Genomic DNA, 21,783 nt, shown 5'->3' with positions numbered 1-21,783 from the left:
GGTCACACTGTTATCATTCATGGAGACTGAAGCACTCAAAAGAAAACACTTATTTAGCCTTTTGTTTCGGGGTCATAGAACATTGGACATAAAGAAGAAAAATACACATTGCATGTCATTATATAAAGAACAAGTAACATTCTTGGTGTTGGTAGAAAAACATTCCGTAAGAATATCTATAGCGAGACTTAAACAGGATGGCTATAAAATATTATTGATCAAAGTCAACAAAATCTGTACATTTAATACATTTGGGAAGCTATGGGAAACAGTTTTTATTTTATTTATTATGCTTACTTATATAGCGCCATCATATTCCGCAGCACTTTACAGACATTGACAGTCACTGTACCATATAGGGCTCACAATCTACATTTCCTATCAGTATGTCTTTGGTGTGTGGGAGGAAACCGGAGTACCCAGAGGAAAGCCACGCAAACACGGGGAGAACATACAAACTCCTTGCAGGTGTTGCCCTTGGCAGGATTTGAACCTAGGACTCCAGCGCTGCAAAACTGCAGTGCTAACCACTGAGCCACCGTGGTGCTCGTTTAGTTAGGTCCCTATATAAGTGTCATGTTGCCAAAAAAGAGCTCCATCATGACAAAACTGTTACCCTCACGTATCACCAGATACAACGCAATGTTTCAACCCAACAAAACACTGTTGAGTTGAGACGTTGCATCATATCTGATGTTTACCTTTGCTTTTTACGACTTTTTTTAACCCTTGCTTTGGTCCAGTAACATTATGCTATTTGCACCACTCGCTGTAGCGGGATCACTGTGTAGTTGTGCTACTGGTTTCTGTTGTACAGTATATACAGTAATAAAGGAGGATGCTGTATTTAATAAGGTAAAATGCTGTGTATGCTAATAGAGAATGCTGTATATAGTATGGAAGAACACTGTATAAAAGATCAAAAGTCACATTCATAAAAAAAAAAAAAAAAACTACGGTATGGCATATTTGCTGATATTTCACTGTAACTATACCAGAGGTATTATATTATACCATCTAAATTGGCACTGCTGAAGGGATGATTATTTGTCTAAGAATTATAGGGCACAATTCTGGTGTGTAGCAAATGTGAATAAACTGATGTAGGTCCATGAAGCATCTTGTAATTTACTTGAACAATTGATTTATTTAAATCCACACAAGTAACTACCCACTCACGTTACTGATGACATCACTACAGGTCTTTCAGCCACCAATATCCTGGCCACTGCTGAGGCCTAGTCACTTGGAACAGTGTTAAGGGGGCAAGAAAGGTGCACAGTCAGCAGTACAGGAGGAGGCAAAAGTACAATCAGGACCATAGTTGACTGGGATTAACATCTCTTATCAGCCCATCTGACATTTGCCAGAATTGCCTGTCTGGCCCTGTTTACAACACAACTATTGTACTGTAAACTTAAAGTGACTCCTAAAGAGAAAATTCACATTTAATCAAAATTGACAGACATTTTAGATAGATAGCATTTTACATAGATCACATTCTCCTCTCATGCAAAGTAATAATAAGGGAAAAGTTGTAGAATATTTTTTTTTTTTACTATTTTTTTTTTTTTGTCCATTTAGATTGTTCTATGGGATGAAAATGATCAGATTCGCTAGGATCTTGCACATTAGAAAACCAGTGTGCCTCAGATTTGTGTGCAGTGTTTTTTGTTGGGTCAGTAGTGTTGCTACATTCTTGTCATTATTTCCTTGATACGTTCCTGGCCCAATTATAATTTCTTGAAGAAGCAAAATACATGGAAACCAGTAAATATAAATTTATCTATGATTAGGGTTACTCTTAAGAACATGCTGCAGAGTTACTGTCAATAAAATTCTGCAGCATGGAAGCTCCTGTAAAATTTACCTTGACTTTTAAAACATCAATACATATTTGCTTGACAGTGACTCAATAGTGACCCAATCAAGTGAACATTTTATACAGGGCCTTTTTAACATATTGGTGGGCCTAGTGTCAAAGGTTTCATAAGTGGCCATCTCCCCTATCACCCCCTAATAAACATACATCCCAAATGTAAATTGCACGACTGTCTTGATAGACCTGGTACAACTGAGAAGATCCCACTGTTGCCATAGGATCCAGTGCAGTTTCATTGTTTGACCATTGGTTAAAGCAACTCTTTTTTTTATATGAGGAAACTCATGGTTTATGAATACTGTTATGGATCCAATATTTCTCCTACTTCAGGGCCCAGCATATTACTTGTCTAAGAATTATAGGGCACAATTCTAAAAGTGTATTTAGAATTCTTAATTCTACACTATGACAAATGTTAATGACTGATGTGGATTCAAGAAGCATCTTGTAATTTTCTTGATAAATTGATTTATTTAAATCCTTAAATTAAAGTACTTGGTATTTGTTACATTCCTTTTTTAACTATAACACATTCCTATCAATCAAAAATGAGCTTAGAAATAGCTTTGGAAATTTTTGTACGTAAAAGCTTTTCACTTCGTAACACTTACAGACTTAATTTCAAGAAGATTCAATCTCTTTTATTAATTCTTCTTTATCTTCGGAGCAGGAATGTCACACATTCCCACATGTAATAATTTTCATGTTTTTTCTTTTTTGTAATAATTTAATTTACCTTTATGTAGGAAGTGTACTTGTCAAACATGTCGTAAAGTTTTTCAAGTGATAGTTTACATAATTGTATCACAGTGTTTTAACAGGGCTAAATGAGAAGAACCCTACTGCGCTATAGAAGCCATAGCTTTATAAAGAGTGCGTAGTGTTTTATCAGTTGTACAGTGTTTCACTATGAAGACATAGTGTATGATATGCATTCCTGTGGGTTTTACTGTACAATTAACTTTGATCAAATCAAAGTCACCAGAGATACACCATTGTTTCCTAATGGATTATAACATATGGCCATAATTTAAAGGGAGTCTATCACTGACCCAGCTGCTTAAAACCAATCCCATTAGTGCTGTAGATATTGTTAGCTGAATAAAAACGATACCTTTCTTATGTTTCAGAGCCCCAGGGATGCATAGAAAAAGCACCTTTATTCTTTATTCAAATGACGATCTTGGAACACAAGGGGAGTTTTCGTCTATTACTGAGCACTGCTGCATCATCACTAAACAAGTCCATCCTGCATTCAGTTCGCCCCCCCTGGGCAGTGTGAGGATCAACTAGATGCAGGATGGGCTTGCTTAGTGATGATACAGTAGTGCTCAGTAATAGACGAAAACTCCCCTATGCTCCAAGATCCTCAATTTTAATAAATAATAAAAGTGCTTTTTCTATGCATCCCTGGACTCTGAAACATAAGAAAGGTATTGTTTTTATTTTGCTAAAAGCATCTACAACACTATGTGAGTAGTTTAAAGTAGCTGTGGGCGGTGATAGACTCTCTTTAATTTTAAATAAATGTTTGGATTTAGAATATCTGTGTAGGCCAAGGTAGTAATTAAAATGGATCATTACTTACTCTGGAAAAAAAACAACAAAAACAATTTCTGATATGAAAAAGTCCAGATATGACACGGAAAAGATTGAAAATTTGACGTTTTGTACAGATTATAAAAGCAGTTTTCCTGTCCATAACTAATGCAGTATAACTCCCAGTAGCAAAGTGAGAAAGGTTTCTGCAAGGAGGGACCAACATACAAGCCACAACAATTAACTTAATAACATTGTACAAGAAGCGCTTGATTGAGCTCATCAAGTGCTCTAACGCTTCAATTAAAAGGGTTTCTCAACCCTATAACATGTACATACACTACAGAAAGGGATGACTAACATTAAAAAGTTGTACAATGGCTTAAAACATAGACTGAGAAACAATGCAGGAGCAGCTGCAGATTTGATGATTACAATTTTTATAGCTTTCAAGGTAGTATGCCTCAGTTACGCTGGGTTCACACCTGCGTCTGTGGTCTCCGTTCTATGGTTTCCGTCTTCTGCATGCCAGAAGACGGAAACCATAGACCGGGTCCGGCCGTGCGCGGCGGTGAGCGTTTTATGCTCTCCGCCGCGAAACCGGATTTTTTTTATCCGGACACAGAGTACTGCATGTCCGACTCTGTGTCCGGATTATAAAACCCGGTTTCGCGGCGGAGAGCGCAAAACGCTCACTGCCGCGCACGGCCGGACAGCTTTCTCACCCATTCAAATGAATGGGTGAGAGAGTCTCCTGCAGGCTTCCGTCTCCTGCATCTGTTTTATGCAGGAAACGGAAACCTGCAATAAGGACCCTACAACGCAGATGTGAACGAGCCCTTAGATATAAGACTGCAAGCTCCAACTCTCTGCGACACATTTAGAGGGTACCTGTCATGTTTAGTAATTGTATAATCATCAGACAAACAGCAAATTAGTAAGGTCAAAGAGAATACATCGCTGTCTATTCATTATCCTAGAAGGAAATAAGACGAAACATATCAACTATAAAAATAAAACTATTGGTGTTTCTTAGTGACATGTCAGAAGTTTTGACTTATGGGGTTCAGGGCCAAGACCCCTTCACATTGTTAAAGTAAAGATCAACTGAAGGAGTGATGTTCAGATTGACCGTCAATAAGAGAGTTGTACATTAGGCTCAGTAAATCAAGTATATCAGCTGTCCCGAACCACTTATGCCCATAATACCCATAGCCAAAGGTTCACTGTGCCCTATCTCAAACCATATAGCATTTGTGAAATCTTAGGCCATCTGTTAGAAAAATAGCTACTCATTTCAGCACATTAGTGCCATTAATGCATCACATCATCCAGGCATATTACAGATAAGGACATGTTAATGGTACAGTGATCAGGAACACTTTCTCTGTTTCTTTGGGCAGACTTTCAACCTGGAGTTGGATGCAGATAACTAAAGGGTCTGCACAACTGCAGTAGAAGAGATTTGTGCATGTGTCGCAAGACTTTCCCAAAGAAGATATCATCCTGTCCTTAAAATAAATATACGGGTTTCATGAATGACTAAATTTAAATAAGTTATTCATTCATACTGAGACACTCAAATCTTACTAGTGTATCTGTAGTCTGGCACAGTGTATCAATACTGGAAATCCTTGGAGCTCAAAACCGCAACAGGATCAATCTCTCTAGTATTGACTCGTAGTCTACTGAACAGGATAAGGTCAGGGACAAGTGACTATTTCTAGAATGGTATATAAATAAAAACATGACCTAACTTTGCATTGTACTTTACACTATTTACATCAGATTGGACGTCATGTGATGTGGCTTTCAGATCCTGTGAAACACAACAGCCAAAATAGTGCACCATGCTATGTTATTTTGTATGGTAAAATAATGGACACCATGATGGAAACCTAACAAATCCCATTATAGTCCATTGGGTATGCCAGACACTGTAGATATCAGATTCTGTTCTACAAAGCAAAACCACCAATATGTTGGCACTGATGTGAACAGAGCTTTAAAAGTAACTTATCTGTTATTGTATGGATGACTAATAATAGAGGAGCTGCATAAAAAAACCTTCATGTGTACTCTGTCCTTCTGTCCTGTGGTTTGTTTCCATCAAATAAATCCGCATAATTGGGTGTTCACCCCTTTCTAAACTACAAAGACATTTCTGACCCTTTAAAAGCAGGACATGGTTGTCTTTTGCTTCACCAAACAAAGTAGTTGTTCTTTGTATTTGTGACCTTCCCTGGTCAGCAAAATGTCAGTTGGACATGAACCCAGTAAGACCGCCATCTGCAAGGTTTTAAGCATGTTTTTATTACAGCTAGAAATCTCATTTAATGACGTGATAAAGCTTGGTGCCTCAATGCTATTGCTGTTCCATTTACCTTTTATATTCTGCAGAGCAGGACAATCTTCTGGTTACGCAAGGACACATTTTGTAGCCATCTAAAACTCTTACGACTGTGTTGTGCCAGGTCAGGCTTTTCATTTTGCTTTGTAGCAAAGAAATTTATACGTTTATTTTTCAAGAGTTTTGTTATCCTTGTTCTGTGGATTTTGCTGACCATGAACTAAATATACCCTTCCTCTCCCATCTGAAAAGTACTGTGGTTGTTTGTCGATCATGCACTTTGTGAAGTACCAGGATGCTTTATCCCTTTCGTTAATGTTGCTTTGCTTCATATTTTATATTTCGGGTATAGTAAAGGATATATATATATATATATATATATATATATATATATATATATATATATATATATTATATAAAAAACCAACTAAATACATTCTTTTATAAATGACAATTTAAACTGTCACATACTTGTTTGCAGTGATTTTGAGAAACAGCCATTTTAGAAATCAACGTACACTTTTATGGCAACACACTCAAGTTTTGTTCTGCCTATCGCTGAATTTAGACAAATCAATAAATTATGTCATCACATGGCTATCCTAATATTTATTAAAATGTGTAATTGCGTTCTACGTGTGTGTGTGTGTATATATATATATATATATATATATATATATATATATATATATATATATGTGTATACAATTTTAATTTTTTTTTTCTTGATGCAAAGATAAAAGCTTGATACTAAAACCTGGTCAGGGTATTATCTTAAGGATAAATGCCATCAATTTTATCTTAAGGATAAATGCCATCTTATATGATAAGATCAATGCTACATTTGTTATGTGTAAGCAATCTCACTTGGCACTCTATTAAGCATACTTGTGAGATTGTGGGTGCAGGAAAAAGCTGCTACAAGAAATCTTTGAAGGGACAAAGGATTGGGTATGCTATTGGGTATGCTATTCTTCTTTTCCCTGGCAGTCCTGTTAGACATCTTCCATACAAGTTGTTGGTCATTACCATAGAATTTGGTTGGTTCAGCCTTGTATATGGCCAGCATGTGGTGCAGTCACTACTCGAAAAAGCTAACTTTTTACATTTGCGTGTTTGCTCCACAGTATTTTCTCTCCAATTATTTTGATTGATCAGGTACAAGTTTTAAACTTTGAATCAGAATTTTACTCTTCCTGTGGTTTTAGTAATGACAGTTGTGGGGGATGTAGCTCGATAGCAGCAAAGGTGTGGACCCAAACAGTCAAGACAGGAACACGCAATGCAGCAGTTTATTTAGAAAAAAAACAGAATAATGAATAAACCTTGACGTCAGGCAGAAAATGAGCAAAATAAAATACAGCCTTAACTTCAGGTAAAACAAAATCCAGCTCGTCTGAACGACTAAGTAGACAGAAATGGTAACCTAACTATACGTATGGCTTACTATCAGCCACACAAATAAAATAAGCACAACTTTGTCTCGCCAGCACAGGGTTATAGGACAGACCCAGACACCTCCTCTCACTCCTTAGCTCTGCACCAGATTGCAAGATCTGCAGTCTTTTTCTGGCCCTGTAATGATCCAAGGACTGACACCTGGAGCTGAGGCCTACTCAAGACCCGCACTGGACCACACATAAGTTAAACACCTGGGAGAGATATAGCGAGATTCCAGCAACCTGCCTGTCACCTTCTCACACATTATATAGTGACCTATGCTGCGTGAATGCATGCTAAGTTCATAAAATTATAAATATAGCCAATCTCCACTGCCCTGTGAAAGGATCACATTATAATAAATTATGGAATGTGCAGTTTGCAAGTAATATATATAACACGTGCATAAATAATTCATGATGATACAGTAATACAAGCTGCATAATAAATATATAATATGATGGATATTGTATGTTATGTTGTGGAAGGTCTCTAAATACTAATAATACTACATGGTATTTTGGGGCTCATTTCTTTCTACCTCTAAAGCTGAAATAACTATATTTATTACTTTTTCTTGTCGTCTATACCCCAAAGACCTGCATTCCATTCTAGCGTATAAATGAAAGGCATAACTTTAGGTCAGCATAGATAACTCTTGGGCAGTAAAGCAGTCTTTATGAATGTCTCTCTCGTCATTGTAACTATAGTACTTATGTTGTATGGGATGATTTTGATGCTTTCTAGTGTTTGACCTCTGAGATATACTAATGTGTGTGTGTATATATATATATAATATATATATATATATACAGTCCTATGAAAAAGTTTGGGCACCCCTATTAATCTTAATCATTTTTAGTTCTAAATATTTTGGTGTTTGTAACAGCCATTTCAGTTTGATATATCTAATAACTGATGGACACAGTAATATTTCAGGATTGAAATGAGGTTTATTGTACTAACAGAAAATGCGCAATATGCATTAAACCAAAATTTGACCAGTGCAAAAGTATGGGCACCTCAACAGAAAAGTGACATTAATATTTAGTACATCCTCCTTTTGCAAAGATAACAGCCTCTAGTTGCTTCCTGTAGCTTTTAATCAGTTCCTGGATCCTGGATGAAGGTATTTTGGACCATTTCTTTCTACAAAACAATTCAAGTTCAGTTAAGTTAGATGGTCGCCGAACATGGACAGCCCGCTCTCAAATGATCTGAAAACAAAGATTGTTCAGCATAGTTGTTCAGGGGAAGGATACAAAACGTTGTCTCAGAGATTTAACCTGTCAGTTTCCACTGTGAGGAACATAGTAAGGAAATGGAAGACCATAGGCACAGTTCTTGTTAAGCCCAGAAGTGGCAGGCCAAGAAAAATATCAGAAAGGCAGAGAAGAAGAATGGTGAGAACAGTCTAGGACAATCCACAGACCACCTCCAAAGAGCTGCAGCATCATCTTGCTGCAGATGGTGTCACTGTGCATCAGTCAGCAATACAGCGCACTTTGCACAAGGAGAAGCTGTATGGGAGAGTGATGAGAAAGAAGCCGTTTCTGCACGTACGCCACAAATAGAGTTGCCTGAGGTATGCAAAAGCACATTTGGAGAAGCCAACTTCATTTTGGAAACAAAGATTGAGTTGTTTGGTTATAAAAAAAGGCGTTATGCATGGCGTCCAAAAAGAAACAGCATTCCAAGAAAAACACTTGCTACCCACTGTAAAATTTGGTGGAGGTTCCATCATGCTTTGGGGCTGTGTGGCCAATGCCGGCACCGGGAATCTTGTTAAAGTTGAGGGTCACATGGATTCCACTCAGTATCAGCAGATTCTTGAGAATAATGTTCAAGAATCAGTGACGAAGTTGAAGTTACGCCGAGGATGGATATTTCAGCAAGACAATGATCCAAAACACTGCTCCAAATCAACTCAGGCGTTCATGCAGAGGAACAATTACAATGTTCTGGAATGGCCATCCCAGTCCCCAGACCTGAATATCATTGAACATCTGTGGGATGATTTGAAGCGGGCTGTCCATGCTCGGTGACCATCTAACTTAACTGAACTTGAATTGTTTGTCCAAAATACCTTTATCCAGGATCCAGGAACTGATTAAAAGCTACAGGAAGCGACTAGAGGCTGTTATCTTTGCAAAAGGAGGATCTACTAAATATTAATGTCACTTTTCTGTTGAGGTGCCCATACTTTTGCACCGGTCAAATTTTGGTTTAATGCATATTGCACATTTTCTGTTAGTACAATAAACCTCATTTCAATCCTGAAATATTACTGTGTCCATCAGTTATTAGATATATCAAACTGAAGTGGCTGCTGCAAACACCAAAATATTTAGAACTAAAAATGATTAAGATTAATAGGGGTGCCCAAACTTTTTCATAGGACTGTATATATATATATATATATATATATATATATATATATATATATACACACACACACCGTAGTTTTTCTGACTGTAAGACGCACTGGACTATAAGACGCACCTAGGTTTTAGAGAAGGAAAAGAGGGGGAAAAAAATTTTGAAGCAAAAAAATGGTAAAATATTTAATATGTGGGAGTTGTAGTTTTGCAACAGCTGCAAGGACACATTGACAGGTGACCCTGCAGCTGTATGGAGATCCATAGAGCGTTTTTTTTGCGGGGCCAGATGTACTTTTTAGTTCTACCATTTTGGGGAATGTCTATTGCTTAGATCACCTTTTATTTAAATCAGAGGCAAAACGGTGAAAAAAAAAACATGGCGGTTCGAAAAATATCAGTAGACCGGGCATTTTCGGACACAGGGATTCCTAATGTGTATGTGTTTCACAGTAATTTTCTACTTTTATATGTATTCTAGGAAAAGGAGGTGATTTGGAAGTTTTATTTTATTTTTTTAAAGTTTTTTTTTTTTTTTTTTCTTCACTATTTTATTGCCCCTTCCCCATAGGTGGCTTGAACCTGCAATCATTTGATTGCAAGTCCCATAGACGGCAATACAAGTGTAGTACCGCCCATGGGAGATTCTCTGCATTACTATTACGGCTGGTCATAAACCAACCACAATAGTAATATAGCTATGTCAGGCCTGGGAGCCTTCAGTTGGCTCCCAGCTGTCACCAGAACAGGTCGGCTCTTGCGACCTCGCCGCGCAGAAGCCGGCGTGCAAATTTAAAGGTATGGGGTGTATTCTATACACTTTGGGGGGAAGGGGGGGTTAAGTTTTAATGCCCGCAATTAGAATGCATTCTAATTGCGGGCATTAGCTTTGGGCCTCTGCGTATAGCAGAGACCCGGTTGCTATGGCAAGCAGCAGAGCGGCCGCCATTATTCTTACAGACCCGGCATCCCGGCAATAGAATGGTGGATGCCGGGAAGGGTTTTAGACACCGGCACAGGTGCCAGGGCCTGCAGCATTGCCACGCTCATGGAACATGGCGGACATTCGGACTATAAGACGCACCCTCATTTTCCCCCCCAGATTTTGGGGGGAAAAAAGTGTCATATATATATATATATATATATATATATATATATATATATATATATATATATATATACATATATCTATATATATACATATATCTCTTTTTCTATTTAGTGAACTGCTTTTTCTGCTAGTGTACTGTATCAAAATTTGTTGGCATTGCACTTGAATAATAATTATAAGGGATTTATAAATTAACAGCTCTCGTTTTAAAAAACCATGAAAAAGCTAGCATGCTAATTTATATCTAACATATATATCATGCTAGTATTTAATCTTTCAAGAAGTTTACAGATAAATATTGTCTTTATAATTTATATAATTCATTTTCCCTTTAAATAACTTGTTTTTGAATTTCTATATTAAGGCTGGGTCCCCACGTTGCGTTTTACAGTAACTGCAAAGTGGATCCGTTTCTGGCTAATTCCATCTAAACATTGCAGAAAAAAACTACAGTGAAAAGGCTGCATTTCAAAAACTGCAAAATGTCAATTATACCTGCATACACGCTGTCATTTTCCATATAGGTATAATAGGGCCAGAAAGTACACAGATGAAAACTCGATGCGGGAAAAAAAAGTTGTGTGATCTCTTCTCTCAAAAACAAAATGTAATAAAAACTGATCAAAAATTCTTACATGCCTACACAATGCAAGGTCTCATAACGCTACACTGAAATAAAATATAGAAAGTTATGATGGCAGGAATGCTCAGAGGAATTAAATGTTACTGATACAATCGCTAAAGGGTTAAAATGTACATAAGGAACCCGAGTTACATGCCAGATATATTTAATGGATAAATTGAAAAATCTGCAAAAAATAAAAAAAAATTCTGAAGGGTTTTGCAATTTTAATATGACTATCATGGGGTTAAAGTTTTTTTTTTTTCCAGCAGGATAAAATGATTTAGTATATGAGCAGAATAGGATAAAATCTAAAATTAAAATAAAATGAAAAAAATAAGCTTAAATGTGTTTAGATTCTGCTTATAAAATGACTATGAAATTTGCCAAAAAGAATCTATTACTAATAATCAGATCTGAATATTGAATTTCATAATTTAAATTGTAACTCCAATTATAAAACAACTTTTCATAACAGAATAGTGCATGTGAATATAGCAGACTTTGTAACCTATCTTAAGGAAATTTATTTCCTTCTCCAATTATTAAACTTGGCTACTTTTCATACCGAAGTCTATGGAGAGGGGAGGGAAAGGAGAAGGCTGCTGGAAATAACTCTCAAAACTAAATGAGGGAGCACTTGTGACACTGCAAATTTTAAAGATAGACCTCTACCACGTACAAAATTAGACATCAGCCAGCAGCAGCCTCCACCTCTTCTCTCTTTAGACTTCTGTGTTTAAGGTTAATTATGGCAACTAATGCTATAGAGATAAACTACCTAAGTGAGAATAAGGAGGGGAGAGAAATAGGAAAAATATTTCTTCAATAAGATATAGTACAAAGTTTGTTATAGTCACCTGTACAATTCATTTCTGATAAGTAGTATTTTATTTTAAGGTATTTTTTTATTTGATGTTCGCTACAGCTATACCTGCATTTTCTTGTGGGTGTAGCTGATGCTTAGTTTTCTTTCTTCACACCATGAACAAAATGAATCACTAGTGTGATTAAATATGAGATGTACGAAAAAAAAAAAAAAAACACCTTTTCAAGTTATCAGAATTCCCATATTTGTCAGGCGAGTCTGTTTCTGTTCCATGAAAGTATATATACACGTGTTTCCTGGGAAAATAAACAGTTTAGTAAGCAGAAGCTAAAACACGTTTTTCAATTTCAGACTCAAATTACTGTCATTATGTGAAATGACAAATGAAAAACAACTGCTTGACGTAGCGCCTTTATATGATCAAAAGGAGCTAATACTGGAGCAGTACTTGAGTAGGTGATATAAATGGGTAATGATTCTAACACCGAAATTAGACCCGCCTAAATGTCATCAAATACTATATATTAAAAGCATATATACAGCCTTTTTCACATATTTGCTCAGATCTTTGCAAAATCTGCCAAAAAAATGCTGTGGTTTGCAAAACCACAAATGGAAGGTAAAATCACCAGTAGATACTGTATTTACATGTTGAAGACTGACCTTAACCAGTATTACTGAATAATGCGACTGCTTTGGTTATCCATGATAAAGTCCTTTTGCATATGGGGCAGAAGGTTAAATGATTTGTATCCGCTCTGAGCAGTTAAAAAACCTTTGTGAAGCCCCTTGTTCGACCTGTGCGGAGTAGTCACACTTGTGTAACTACTTATTTTGCTTATGACATTGGCACACAGTGTACTAGCCACACCACAAGCTGGCTGGTACACTGTGTGGACCCTTAAAGCAGCACTGACTGCTGGATTCTATGTAAGATCTCCTTCAGATGTGGCCCCTGACCAAATGTAATACCCAAAAAGATCACCAATATTATTTACCAATCTCTGTTCATTGTGAACTTAGGAGTCCAGTTTTTAGAGAGAAGGCAGTCAATTTTTGAGTTCCATCATCCTCTAGAGTCCTAAAACAAGAATGAGCAAAGGTTCTGATTAATATATTACTAATTCTATGGAAGCATTTCCCAAAAGACTGCATACAGTATTGGTCTGCTTTACCCTGTCGCATAACCTTATTAAGCATACGTACAAGCAGCAGCTGTTTTGGTGGCAGTTTCCTGAACACACATTTTATAGTGTGACCAAAAGTGGACTTGAAGTTCCTGTTCCAAAACTAACATATTACTATGTTACTGAGGGGTCCTTGTACCTACTGAAACGGTTATTGTCCTTAGTTTTATAACACAGTTACTGCTGACAGATTCCCTTTTAAGAAAATCATTTAAGGTGACATTTTTCTTAATAATTCCCATACTATACAAACAAGTGTTCAGAGAAACCTTTACAATTCACAATTTCCCTTTATACTAGAAAACATCCATTGTGCAATGGCAGAGCAATCCCTGTTGCCTTGTTACAAGCCTCATCAGAAGGATGACATTGTGCACAGGATGACTTTGCTATATTAAAGAATGCCCTTTGCTTCTCTGCTACCTGGAGTACATGGAGTACACCTCACAAGGAGTAAAGAGGGATGATTCCTTATTTAGATCATCAGCATTAGTCATCTTTTGAGTGTAGAAAAAAGTAAAAGAAAGAGACTAAATTGTGTTTCATAAGAACCGAATCAAAAAAATCTTCAGTCAGTGACAGTCATTAAATAGCACCAACAGCACAATAATGGTAAACAAATATGAGTACACAATGTCCAGGATTTAGACATTATAGCAGAGTACATAACATATTTTCTGCATTTATTCATATACTACATTTATTTAGGAAAACGCAATCCAGATAAAGGGCCATTTGCATTACTATTATTACAACCTATTTAGAAAATAATGTACAGAACAAAAAGAATGTCCATTTAGAGTAAAAGGGAATTATATCAGAAATGTGAACAAAGATGGTGAGGTTTCTAGAAAAAAAAAAAATGTCCACTGTTTGGATAGGGACACACAGCAAGTTAGCAGCAGTGGAATCATCAGTGGCCCCCACTGTAATATAAGGTGAGGAAATTCCATCCACAAACTGCAGGAAAAAAAACTTTAGTGCATATCAATAATTTTTGCGGTTCAGCCATAGTCACCTTGACATTGCAAAGGTCACAACCAAAGCCAGACAATTTTAGTTGTTTTAAAGTTGTGGCTGGGTCAGCGGTTGGTTGTCCATAGTGTTCCATGTGTCCCTAGCCTTAAATATTCAAGACCTATTACTATTAGATTAGTAGGGTCGAATGCTGAATACCACGGCCGCTAAGGTAATTATTTACACTGGTTGTCAAAGCACATGCTGTCTACATCATAGTGGCAGTGCATAGTACTGCAGAAAGTCATTGGGACAAAGCTTCAAACTAAATTTCTGATCAATGGAACACAAGAGAGAGGGCAGGGGTCTGCAAAAATTCAATCTCCCATGGCTCTGAAATTGCTGGCCTAGCCTATTGGGTTGGATCTAACTATAAAGTGTATGAATGAAACCTCATTTAAATAGAATGTTTTGCTCCGTTTTTCTGATCATTGCATACAGTGTACTAAGATAAGATAATCCTTTAATAGTCCCACCTTGGGGAAATTCAGTGTGTTACAGCAGCATGGATAATACAGTAATATATTTATTATTATTATTATTATTTATTTATATAGCACCATTAATTCCATGGTGCATCCAAGCTCAGAATAGCAAATAGAAAAGATACTAAGAGTCATAGCAACTAAAAAGAAAAGAAGTCTTCAGGATCATTTAGTTCTCTGTGCGGAGTGATCTTTGCTTAGCCTGATGTTGATTATACAGCCTGACCACGGTTGGGAGGAAGGATCTTCGATATCACTCCTTCTCACACTTGGGGTGATGCAGTCGGTCACTGACAGTACAAGTGCAACAGAGATACAACCCTAGTAGGAAGTCTGTCTGAAGGCTACTCAACGGAGGGTTTTAGAGCCAGTGTTAAATTTGTATCACCATAACCTAGCACTCTAACACTTATGCAGCTTCTAAGTATAGGGTCACTGTACTACCCTTAGGAGAACATTTGGTAATCTAGTTGTCTGATGGTGACCTATTACAGTGTAACCAGTGTACTCCTCTGTGTGCTCTTTAACCCTTATTCCCCACTGAATGCCAGAGTATCAATGCGATATGTAGCAAATAAATAACTATAATTCAGGAATTACACTGCGTGAGATTTATTTGTTAGAAACTTCAGTATAGATTACTTTTGCCCATTTTCTGTCTACACTTAAAAACCATTAAGCTTTGAAAAAGGAAACAAAAATCCGTAATAACTTTGCTTTGAAGATTGTTTTTTCTTAATCAAAACCCATCCACAGCTGATTTGTTAAATCTAAGGGAAATTCATTGGTTCTACATTTTCTTTTTCTAAATTAGTTGCACTATAAATTTCTAAACACATTTTACTGTTCTCAGTGCCTTGTTTTGACAGGTACTCCAAACATTTCTAGTAGTATCGCCATTTGTTAAACATTATGTGACAGCTGCTGAACCTTTTATAGCAATAGTGATTAACACCTTCTATCAATCTGACTCCAGGGACAGTGTTCTGACTTTAATACGTTCACATTTACCCACGCATTTCAGTGACTATTAGTAAGAAATACAGATATAGCCATAGTTACTGCAACCTATTTTTGTACAATTGACAAGAGAACACTTCATTGCAAATACAGTACCACTATAAGTTGTTAATAGAGATACATGGATATGTGATATGCACAATGAAAGGTTATGTGTAATATAAGAACTATTATGCTACAAACATTGACTTTTACATTTTTAGTAAACATTTTTGTATATTTTTCATGTTCAAACAGGCAAAGTGGCTTTCCTGGCATGAATCAGAGTGGCCTTATGGGAACAAATTCTTCGTACAGTCAGTCCATGAATAACAACGCAGGCATGATGAACCCTCAAGTGGCCCCATATAACATGTTGAACAGCTCAGCAGGTAACTATAGCTGTTACTTTTTTCAGCAGCCTACAACTTGCTTGCAACATGGTGTATGCTCGATTGTAATTATTTCACTATACCGTATTTTCCGGACTATAAGGCGCACATAAAAACCTACGATTTCCTCAGAAATCGTAAGTGCGGCTTATAGTCCGGTGCGGCTTATATATGGATGGAAGCGGCAGCAAAGACTGCGTGCCGCTTCCATACATACATAAAAGGCACCGTAAGGGTGCATTCACACTACCGAACGCCGGCGTGTATCACAGCCGTACACGCCGGCGTTACAGCAGGGCTGCCAGACACTTCCTATTCATTTCTATGGGAGCAGGCATGCGAGCGCTCCCCATAGAAATGAATGGAAAAAAGCAGTCCATTCATTTCTATGGGGAGCGCTCGCATGCCGGCTCCCATAGAAATGAATGGGAAGTGTCCGGCAGCCCTGCTGTCACGCCGGCCTGAAACAGAACGTGAAACTTACCCAGCGGTGCAGGGCGGGCGGGCATTCAGGCCTCCTCTGCCTCCGATGTTCCGTCCTTCTCCTCCGGCGCTCGCTGATAATGGCCGGGGCGCATGCGCAATATCATAATGCTTCTACTGCGCATGTGCCCTGGCCATTATCAGCTTGCGAGCGCCGGAGGAGGACGGAACATCGGCTGGCACGCGGGGGGTTAAGCGGCCGCTGGCAAAGTTCGCCTGCCGCCGCTTTCAATAAGATATAATGCGCACCGGACTGCGGCTTATAGTCCGGTGCGCCTTATATATGAACCGAGACGGACTATAAGGCGCTCATGGGCAATGCGGCTTATAGTCCAGTGCGCCTTATAGTCCGTAAAATACGGTAATTAAGATTCATGGATACTTCCGCCATAGCTATGTGTATGTTATAAACTAACTGGGTATTACTCTAGCATGTATCCACCTTGGCAACAGTGATGCCCCGTTACTCTAGCATGTCTCCACCTTGACAAAAACTGTATCCACGTTAATGTATCATATACATAACAGTAGGATTTAATAGTAGGTATGTACGTACTTATCACATACCATAATAATTAAAAGATGAATAACAGATAACCTCAGATTGTAAGTACAATACTGTTTTTGTGGCTTATACCGTTTTGGGAATCAGCCGAAATGGCGTTGCAAGATCCTAGTCTGTTGAAGCTTTGTGCTGTAGTCTCCATTGAGGAACTAGCTTCTGAGTACGCTCGTCAAAATGGCTTACTTCTTTCCGAGCAACAGCTCCAGCAGCAACAACAACCACAAGAACAATGTCTTCTTGGCACACCTCGTTGCACCGAAACATTTAGAAGGCGATCCAAGCGTATGCGTCAAAAAGATTACTTAGGTTTCTGTTGTAGCAAGTGCAAGAAGTGGAGGTCAGCGAAAAATGCTATAATTGAGGGAGAAATTTGCGGCGCCTCGTAGGATAATCAGTTGCGTTCGTTTTCTGCCACAGTCGCAGCAGATGGCAAGTCTCGCACCAAAGTTTCGATCAAGGCTGCGCTTGCCATCATTTATCTTTGGGCTAAAAATCTCTCCTTGCTGCAAACGTGGTCAATGCTTCATGACATGATTTCCAGACAGATGAAAGTGGAGACATGCTAGAGTAACGTGGCTGCACTTTAGCCAAGGTGGATACATGCTAGAGTAATACCAACTACCTGCCTCTGTGGATTTCCTATTCGATGTTGCACCCATTTGCTGTAGTTTGCTTAACAAGGTGGTGGTTCCAGGAGGAGCAAAACATTGCATTTCCGGAATAAACTTAGATTTGTTTTCACTCCTTTGTATAAGTGTCATATACAGGGCTGTAGCTCAACTTCCTTTTACCTGGGAAAAAGGTTCAGGTCATTTGGGCAAACTGTCTTATTGGTATACAGCCCAAGGCACATGTCTTTGTTGCTCACACCCAGGTATGACCCAGACCATAGATTTCTATTCATCTATAATTTAGCATATTTAGCTTTGTCACTCATTTATTCAGATTCATATCTGAAACTTTTTTAATATTTTGTGTAAGTGCCTACACTAAGACAAGCACGTGCCATAATAGTTTGTAGCCAAGTCTTAGATATGTCATTGTCCTGTGACAAGCCTCAGTGAAGGTGAACTTGCTCATGAGTTTCTGTTCCTCTTGACACAGATGTCAAGGACAAACTTCATGTTCTTTCCTTTGTTATTTGCCAGCACATATTTGGTCATCATTGTAAATGCCCACTTCAGGGTATGTTACCATGGGACTTAAAACGTTTTTGTACTTTGCTTGCAGATTTCATTGCAGAAATTTGGCATTTGCTAGTGATTTCACCCTTTGCACTGCAAAGTCTGAAATCCATAGTGAAAATCCACACCAATATGTATGACAAAGTTAAAATCCACATTATAGTTAACTTTCTGCACCGATTCATCATTTGGGGTGTAGGTATTAAGTTTGTATACTGGATGCAACAATTCATCCCTCTATGACACCACCTCATGAGCATTCCATAACTTCATGTTTTTGTGAAAATAGGATGTTCTTCATTGTAATTGCTGCGTAAAATTCTACCGTGACTACTGTACCTTTACCAGTATGAACATAATGCAATATAATTGGAAGTTATTGCATTGGGCCCCACTGACCACATACTGACCATCACTCACACTAATGGGGCAATATACTGTGTGTGTGATATTATGGGTCCCCCGGATATAGCTTTGTAAGGGGTCCCAGAAATTCCAAATCCCACCAGAATATAATCTGTAGAAGATGTGAAAGTTCTGTATAATCTTATGACCGATCAGAGATACCTTGAGAGCAAACTAACTGTCTCTAGAAGCAATGTGTATATTGACAGATGACACTAAATGTCAGCAAGGCTCAAAATGGACCATGTGAACGTATCACTTCAGCCTTTATTGTCTGATCGGATATAAGGTAGAATGTATGTATTTTTCTTCCTGGAATTGATGGATTTTAAGATTTTTTTCTGTCTTGCCACACAGCACACTGCCATGGCATATATGGGAGCCCATAAACTTTGACATTCTGAATTAGCGTTTTGTCTAAATAAAATGTACTTGAACTATGCTTGTGTGAACAATCCTTTTTAAGTGTTAGGGGAAAGGTGTACATATTGTCACACTCACTTTTGTTCTAACATCTATTTATGCGTTCGGTTAGTACTTTCAATCTTATTCTGGGGCACAATGTAAAAAAAATAATAATAATTCTGAGCCTTTTAAGAAGACTAGTGTTCCCCATATTGTATCCTGTATCTCCCTTTGCCCTCTCACCCAAGTCATCTTTCATTAAAAAATGTAACCGATTTCTGGAGTTTTGACAAATGCTGATATGAGGTCTATTCTGTTCTATTATTGGATATACACCTATAGAAAGTAATGAGTCCGTTGTATAGGAACCTACATTTCAAGTTTGTATTCCCTTTGCCTGTATCTTCTACATCAATGAATTTTCAAGATGCACTATTGTCAGGCTTTCTGTGGGAAGACAAATCAATCGCAGTCTGTGAAAAGAAAGTCAATTGGTAACCTTGAGATAAGCAATAAGTGACCTGAAAAAGGAGACTTTAAGGGGATGTTTCACCAGGAAATTGCCTATTTTTAAACCAATTTTTTATGTTAAACATATGTTAGAATGTTTGATGATTCTTAAAAATTTTCTATTTCGCTATCTATATTTACAATAAATAAAGCACTAGGTATTGCATTTTTCAGGCTCTCCGCTAAGCCTAACTGTAGACTGCACTTCCCAATTCTGTATCAATTTTCACAACATTTAGATCTTATATCAGACAGGCAGTATTACAATAGAAGATAACACCTCTATAGATAGTCCCACTGACCCATCATTTCATCCACAACTGACAATAGATAATGTCCCAGCTTATCTAGTCCCCCTTCTTGCATAGAGAATGTTTAGAACAATCTACTACAGTATAATGCGTCTGCTCTGCCTCCTGCCTATTGCTGCCTATGGCATTGAGCCTGCTGTAAAGCATATTATCAGTAAATGTTCACAGGGCAGAGAAGAAACTCATACAGCCCCTTAATCACATATAGTAAAGTGATATTCCACTATTAATACAAAAAAAATTGATGTTACATTCCCTTTAAAACTCTGTATCAAAGCAGCAAGTGTAGCATTGTAGGAGACATTATACTGATCACCATCATTCCTTAACATAGTCAAATATATACATCATTTCTTTGCAAAAGCAGTTTTATACATATGAAAATGAGGATCAAGTGCAATTGGATGTGCCAATGAAACCTGATGCTCTGGCACACTCCTATTGCACTTGAGACTATTTACATATTTATAAATGGCTTTTTCAAGAAAATGGTGCAACTTTTGGACTGTCTAATATGGTATCATATCATGGATAGTGCTGAGCATAATGTCCCCTACAGTACAGTGTGGCTGGGTAGATATTCCTGATGACAGACTCTTTTATGTATCTTCTTGTATCTCTTTTCTACAAGACCATTAGTTTGAAGCCACTTGAATGGCTGAGAGGAGCAAAATAAAACTCTGAACTGTGATTGGTTACAGGTAACTTGTCTTCTCCTAGACAGGCTATTGGCTTGTGTAGCAGATACCACATTGGTCCTCACTTATAAACGTAGCTGAGCGCATATGACCTTATTGCATATAATGGCCAATCACAGGGCAGTTTTCATTTCTCCCTAGCAATCCGCTTCAATTTCTTAAACAGGTTTTCCAGTCTCCGACCTTTATGGCACATATACTGGAAACGCCATAAATGTCTCATGGATACCGGTCCATTCATTGCTATAGGAGATTCAAAAACACCCAAGAAAGCACTTTATAGGGAGAGAAAATTCCTTTACATTGTTATGGAGAAATGAAAGGAATTTTCCCATGTTAGATGTTTATGGTAAATCAGCAAAATATTTCCTCGGCTGTTTTCGGAACATCTATGGAAATCAATTGACTGGCATTTATAAGACATTTTTAGCCTATCCAGAATATATGCTTATAAAGTGGCAGCATACGTCACAGTACTGTACAGATTGTAAATTGCAATTTTATTTTTATGCATAGGAGGTTTTGGGGTGTGTCTTAGCGTGCTTCGGCTTAAGTTTCAGCTCTAGATTTCTGGCAAAGAACCTTTCCCCCCCATTTGCATGTGAATAAAAAAGCGATTGAAAATGAGGCTCAAAATCTGAATATAAGGCATATTAGAAAACTGCGGAATCACCTTTACAAGGTGCTGTGAGCAGGTTTATTACCAATGTACTGCTGACAGACTCCCTTTAATTTCACTATGTCATACATATTTAAATATATACTATATAATATATATATATATATATATATATATATATATATATATATATATATATTATATATATATTACTTTATATAGATAGATCTTTTAATAAAACTATTGAGGAACTTCTCTGAAAGATATTTCATCAGGAATCATTGACAGTCTGATAACTATTAAATGCAGTTGCCATTGATATACCATAAGCCAGCATTAATTTGGGTTATCCTGTGTAATACTAACAATGTT

The 21,783-nt window shown here is 37.5% G+C and overlaps 1 protein-coding gene across 8 annotated transcripts in view; it reads left to right on the top strand.

Moving 5' to 3' along the window:
* The window catches only part of ARID1B (AT-rich interaction domain 1B), a 311,032-nt gene that overhangs the window by 237,451 nt on the left and 51,798 nt on the right, over positions 1 to 21,783 (top strand). For all 8 annotated transcript variants that reach the window (XM_075267670.1, XM_075267667.1, XM_075267671.1 and 5 more), the window contains one exon: positions 16,098 to 16,231. In XM_075267670.1, the coding sequence (XP_075123771.1) occupies positions 16,098 to 16,231 (134 nt within the window). The remainder of the gene's footprint in view (positions 1 to 16,097; positions 16,232 to 21,783) is intronic.

Source organism: Leptodactylus fuscus, chromosome 3 (genome assembly GCF_031893055.1).
Source record: "Leptodactylus fuscus isolate aLepFus1 chromosome 3, aLepFus1.hap2, whole genome shotgun sequence".
Taxonomy (NCBI): Eukaryota; Metazoa; Chordata; class Amphibia; order Anura; family Leptodactylidae; genus Leptodactylus; species Leptodactylus fuscus.
This window is presented reverse-complemented; position numbering and strand designations above follow the sequence as displayed.